This window comes from Piliocolobus tephrosceles, chromosome 11 (assembly GCF_002776525.5).
Source record: "Piliocolobus tephrosceles isolate RC106 chromosome 11, ASM277652v3, whole genome shotgun sequence".
Classification (NCBI taxonomy): Eukaryota; Metazoa; Chordata; class Mammalia; order Primates; family Cercopithecidae; genus Piliocolobus; species Piliocolobus tephrosceles.
Window position 1 is genome coordinate 19,320,620 of NC_045444.1, and position 6,650 is coordinate 19,327,269.

At 40.8% G+C, this 6,650-nt stretch overlaps 1 protein-coding gene across 1 annotated transcript in view; it reads right to left on the bottom strand.

Annotated features, from left to right (window-relative positions):
- The window catches only part of ZRANB3 (zinc finger RANBP2-type containing 3), a 319,153-nt gene that overhangs the window by 181,465 nt on the left and 131,038 nt on the right, over positions 1 to 6,650 (bottom strand). Inside the window, exon 3 of the mRNA XM_023193763.1 lies at positions 3,996 to 4,014. Within this exon, the coding sequence (XP_023049531.1) occupies positions 3,996 to 4,014 (19 nt within the window). The remainder of the gene's footprint in view (positions 1 to 3,995; positions 4,015 to 6,650) is intronic.

Here is a 6,650-nt window from a genome sequence, read left to right on the forward strand (position 1 = left end):
TTAGGTGGGAAGTGAACAATGAGAACACTTGGACACAGGGCAGGGAACATCACACACTGGGGCCTGTCGGGGGGTGCGGGGCTGGGGGAGGGATAGCATTAGGATAAATACCTAATGTAAATGACGAGTTGATGGATGCAGCAAACCAACATGGTACATGTATACCTATGTAACAAACCTGCATGTTGTGCACATGTACTCTAGGTCTTATTAAAGAAAAAAAAAAAGAAAGAAAAGAAAAAGGTAACAGTGATAAGATACTGAGAGAAGGTGGAATAATACCAGTGAAGGACGTCATTTGTTTCTAAGGCTAGGGAGAAAAGATCACAGCAGACAGCTACATTACACAATACTTCAAGTGGGTATTCAAGTGTTTATAAAAAAGTAGGTTCAATAACAGAGATGTAAAATTGCTCTCCCAAGGCTTTTCACTGTTTGATGAGTCAAACAGTCATCACATGAAAATCTATTTTTAATTTACAAATCAAAAAGTGGTTGACCTTCAAATTATAAATTGTACTTCCTTTTCTGGCTTCACCTCTGTTTTATGATAAGAGCAAGAGAAGAAAAGCAATATTAGAAAATAGAATGAAGGTTAAACCAGAGTTCATAGAATTTACATATATACAAGTTCTTTTTACTTCAGCACATTTCATTTATTAACTTTCATCCACACTGACATGGTAAGATTCCATAAAAATGGCACTCCAACTCTACCACTAAATATATTATTAGTGGTTATGAGCTGTGATCTTAAGTCTTGTATGCCATTCTGTTTATTTCTATGGCCTGATTCTTATATTCATGTATAAAGTTAAGAATTTTTTCTTAATCAACGTAATTAATAAAATATAACATCATAAACCCTGTCAAGTCAAATAGGTGTAAAATAATGGGTCTTCAAAAATTCTGGTGAAAAGAGAGAAGTAATTAAGTAATTATGATGGACAGAAAAGTGGAAGTTTTTTTAAGTACTGGGAAATATTAAACAGATTTTGACATTTATTCAATTAAAAAGTAAGAATGGTTTTGAAAGATGATGACAACACGTGAATTAGTCAAATGTGAAAAGTGCTATGTAATTGTAAATAACAAGAAATGGAAAAGCAATTTGTACGATGGGAAGACTCCTGCTGGCTAAGGGTTCATGAACTCTGCATACTCATTAACTGATGTTAACTGAGGATAATGGTTTGTTAGAGAATGTAAGAGTTAAGAAGGTGTATTAGTCTGTTCTCACACTGCCAATAAAGACATACCTGAGTCTGGGTAATTTATAAAGGAAAGGGGTTTAATTCACGGTTCCAACACATGGCTAGGGAGGCTCCACAATCACGGTGGAAGGCAAAAGAGGAGCAAAGTCACATCTTTGATACTGTAGCATGCAAGACAGCGTGTGCAGGGGAACTCCCATTTATAAAACCATCAGATCTCATGAGACTTACTACCACGAGAACAGCATGGGAGAAATCTACCCCCATGATTCAACTATCCTCCACTGGGTCACCCCTCCTATCACACGTGGGAATTATGGGAGCTATAATTCAAGATGAGATTTGTATGGGGATACAGCCAAACCGTATCAGAAGGGTTATGGTGCAGATCAAGTGTTTATCTCAATCCATGGTGAATTCCATAGATTTAAGGCCCATCTAAATTTCTCCAACATCAAAGCGAGGACCAAAGTACCAGTGGTGTACCATAACTGCTAAGATTTTTCACCATGACTTACTTTTGGAAATCATAAAGGATACTGTTTGTTACCTTTTATAATATATTTTCTGTGGACATAAAACTGGTCTGTTTGGAAAAAAATTTATATACATACATATACATATATGACATATATTTTCTATACCTGTATATTATGTAAGAGGAAATACGGCTAGTCGTGAGGTTTTGGAGAATGAGTTCACATTTCTGTTTGTTGAAAACATATTCAGGGACTAAAAACATCTAAGTCTCTTTCAGTCATTTAGACTTTCAAATTAATTAATTTATGAAGAGCCGTTTAGAGCTCATCCTGTTTTAGGCCAGGCACAGTTGCTCACGCCTATAATCCCAGCACTTTGGGAGACTGAGGCGGGCAGATCACCTGAGGTCAGGAGATTGAGACCATCCTGGCTAACACAGTGAAACTTTGTCTCTACTAAAATTACAAAAAATTAGCTGGGCGTAGTGGCAGGCACCTGTAGTCCCAGCTATTCGGGAGGCTGAGGCAAGAGAATGGCATGAACCCAGGACGTGAAACTTGCAGTGAGCCTAGATTGCGCCACTGCACTCCCGTCTGGGCGACAGAGCAAGACTCCGACTCAAAAAACAAAGAACAAAAGAATTCATCCTGTTTCAAAAGAAAAATTTATGTTTATTGTTTCCCAAATGTCTATGTCTTGTTTCTCCAATTATACTGCTAAGTTCTTCACTGGCAATGACTCTTTTTCTAACTCTAACATCTAGTCTAAATAAATGCCTATTGAATGAATGAAGAGTTCAAACTAAAAAATTAGGTAATTATAAATCAGCATGAACTACGAACCCCTATATCCACATTTCTATATAGGACTCACGTTATTCCTTAAGGAAATCCTTGAATTCTCTATTCATGTTTTTCCTTAAAAAGAGACTACAGGCCGGACATGGTTGCTCATGCCTGTAATCCTAGCACTTTGGGAGGCTGAGGTGGGTGGATCACAAGGTCAAGAGATGGAAACCATCTTGGCCAAAATGGTGAAACCCTTTCTCTACTAAAAGTACAAAAATTAGCTGGGCGTGCTCAGGGTGCCTGTAGTCTCAGCTACTCGGGAGGCTGAGGCAGAAGAATTGCTTGAACTCGGGAGGCGGAGGTTGCAGTGAGCGGAGATCGTGCCATTGCATTCCAACCTGGGCAACACAGCCAGATTCTGTCTTTAAAAAAAAAAAAAAAGGGACTACAGAAATAAGCCATTGGTGGGAGTCTACATGTAAGCAAAACTAAATCACAATTAATTGGTAGAATTTTTTGATGATTCCACTTCTATTTTTTAACAATTCAGTTTCCATTTCCTTCATTTCTAATATATTTTGAAAAGTGTATGTTTTGCTGTTACTGTTTTTTTTTCCTTCTTTTTGAGACGGAGTCTCACTCTGTGCCCAAGCTGGAGGCAGTGGTGAGATCTCGGCTCACTGCAAGCTCTGCCTCCTGGGTTCACACCATTCTCCTGCCTCAGCCTCCAGAGTAGCTGGGACTACTGGCGCCCGCCACCACACCTGGCTAATTTTTTGTATTTTTAGTATAGATGGGGTTTCACCACGTAAGCCAGGATGGTCTCAAACTCCTGACCTCGTGATCCACCCGCCTCTGCCTCCCAAAGTGTTGGGATTACAGGCATGAGCCACCAAGCCCAGCCATTTTGCTGTTATTCTTAAAGACATAATGAAAAGCAGCAACGTATTTCTCAAAGTGTTGTTAAAAATTAGAACTTATATTGATTTATATTACTCTGAGAATGTACACAAAGAATATCATAGTTCATGTAACAAGAGCCTCCATTTCAGAGAGAAAACATGAATAGAGATACATATAAGCACATGTCATTTAAATGTATCAAACTGTTGAGTGATAATAAAATACCATTTCAGCACTACCTTTCAAACTCATAGGAAACAAGTAACAATAACCTTTAGCTTTTAAGCAAGTACTACTATAATAGAAAAGCTTTTAGGGCAGGCTGCATTTCAAAGCTCATTCCTGCATCCTAGGTAACAATTTGGGGTCACTAATGTTAATATTAACATATGTATCAGATGCATGTCTTGCAAACACACACACACAAACACACACATTCATTCATTCTCATTCTCTCTCCCCTCCCTTCTCACCCTCCCATCGTTCTCTCTCTCCCCATTCCCATATATAGACATACAGTTGTATGGAGAAAGAGTACCTGGAAAATAGTAGACACCAAAAACTAGCTGTGTAATCTTATAAAAGACATAAAAACCATTGAAACACTTACTTCATCAGCAACCATACACCTGGAAAAAAAAAAAAAATTAATTATCAAAGTGAACTTTTTTTTTTTTTTTGAGACGGAGTCTCACTGTGTCACCAGGCTGGAGTGCAGTGGCGGGATCTCGGCTCACTGCAATTTCCATCTCTCGGGTTCAAGTGATTCTCCTGCCTCAGCCTCCTGAGTACCTGGGACTACAGGTGCGTGCCACCACGCCCATCTAATTTTTGTATTTTTAGTACAGATGGGGTTTCACCATGTTGCTCAGGATGGTATTGATCTCTTGACCTCGTGTTCTGCTCACCTCAGCCTCCCAAAGTGCTGGGATTACAGGTGTGAGCAACCGTGCCCGGCCAAAATGAACCATTTTTAAAGTTCTGATTAAGTAGCTTGCCACAAAATAGTTTATGAATACTAAAGTAGTAAGCCAGAGAGAGGTGTTTATAAGTATGAGAACATGGGTCAGTGCTGATTTTATATGACTCTCCAGCTGCCAAAGGCATATGGCTATGTGGGAGTGTTAGAGCTTCACATGTGCTGTTCCCACAGCCTGCCCATGAAGAGAGCTACAATGACCCTTCAAAAATGTGAGTAAAGTGGTAAGTGATTCTACCAATGACCACCCTCCTCATCCTTAAACCTTCAGACTGGTCTTCTCTATAAAGAGAAGAATGCTGCATCAAAATGTAAGAAAATAAGTGTGAATTACATATTAGCATAAGTTAAACACATAACTACATATGCCGTAGTATATCTGCTAAGCCTACTTTTAAGCTGAGTTTTTATTTATTTATTTATTTATTTTTTGAGATGGAGTCTTGCTCTGTCACCCAGGTTGGAGCGCAGTGGCGTGATCGTGATCTCCACTCACTGCAAGCTCTGCCTCCTGGGTTCACACCATTCTCCTGCCTCAACCTCCCGAGTAGCTGGGACTACAAGCGGCCGCCACCACGCCCGGCTAATTTTTTGTAGTTTTAGAAGAGACGGGGTTTCACCGTGTTAGCCAGGATGGTCTTGATCTCCTGACCTCGTGATCCGCCCACCTCAGCCTCCCAAAGTGCTGGGATTCCAGGCGTGAGACACCGCGCCCAGTCGCTGAGTTTTTATTTCTATTACTTTGCTAAACTTTCTTTTCTCAGTTCTTCCTTATTAACCTATAGAAACAAATTCTATGCAATGAGAATTGAGGATGGGGCATAAACTCAAGTATAAAGTAGCAGAAAAACAAAGGGCAAAAGGAAAGAATAGTAGGCATGGTCAGGATCACCGGGTGTTCCTTTGAGACAGCAAACATATGATAAGGGGGAAAACCAATTCCTTAACTGAGGATATTTCCAGACAACCTAAAAAAAGTGCTAGAATATTAAAAAAAATTGGCAAAAGGCCAGGTACAGTGGCTCATGCCTGTTATCCCAGTGGCTCAGGAGGGTGAGGTAGGAGGACAGATTGAAGCCAGGAATTGGAAGCCACAATGAGCTGTGATTGTCCCACTGTACTCCAGCCTGGACAACAGTGGGAGACCCTATCTCTAAAACAAAGCAAAACAAAACTTAAAAAAAAAAAAAGGGCATAAAAAAAATACTTTTTCTATTTTATTCTTCCTTTATTACCAGTAGTCTTGACATTATATAATCTTATAAGATTTATTTCTCTATATAAAATACAAATTATGGCCGGGCAGGGTGGCTAACGCCTGTAATCCCAGCACTTTGGGAAGGCGAGGAGAGTGGATCACCTGAGGTCAGGAGTACAAGACCAGCCTGGCCAACATGGTGAAACCCCGTCTGTACTAAAAATAAAACATTAGTCAGGTGTGATGGCGCACCCCTATAGTCCCAGCTACTTGGGAGGCTGAGGCAGGAGAAACACTTGAACCCGGGAGGCAGAGGTTGCAGTGAGCCAAGATCATGCCACTGCACTCCAGCTTGGGCAACAGAGTGAGATTCCGTCTCAAAAACAACCACCACCACCACCACCAATTAAGCATTTGGAGTAAATATATAACCAAGGAATACATTACAGTTAAATGAAAATGAAATTTAATTATTCAAAAAATTTCATTATTCAGTCAGCTTACCGAACAAATATGATTTTTGGTTTTTTGTTTTGAGACAGTCTCCCTTTGTCACTTAGGCTAGAGGGCAGTGGATCGATCACGACTCACTGCAGTCTTGACCTGTAATGATCCTTCCACCTCAGCCTCCAAAGTAGCTGGGACTACAGGTGTGTGCCACCACACCTAGCTAATTTTTTTATTTGTAGAGACAGGGTTTCACTATGTTGTTCAGGTTGGTCTAGAACTCCTGGACTCATGTGATCCACCCACCTAGGCCTCCCAAACTGCTGGGATTATAGGCATGAGCCACTGCCCCGGGACCCAGTAAATATCTTTATAAAAAATAAAATTCGGCCGGGCGCGGTGGCTCAAGCCTGTAATCCCAGCACTTTGGGAGGCCAAGGCGGGCGGATCACGAGGTCAGGAGATCAAGACCATCCTGGCTAACCCAGTGAAACCCCACCTCTACTAAAAAAATACAAAAAAAAAAAAAAAAAAAACTAGCCGGGCGAGGTGTTGGGCGCCTGTAGTCCCACCTACTCGGGAGGCTGAGGCAGGAGAATGGCGTGAACCCGGGAGGCGGAGCTTGCAGTGAGCTGAGATCC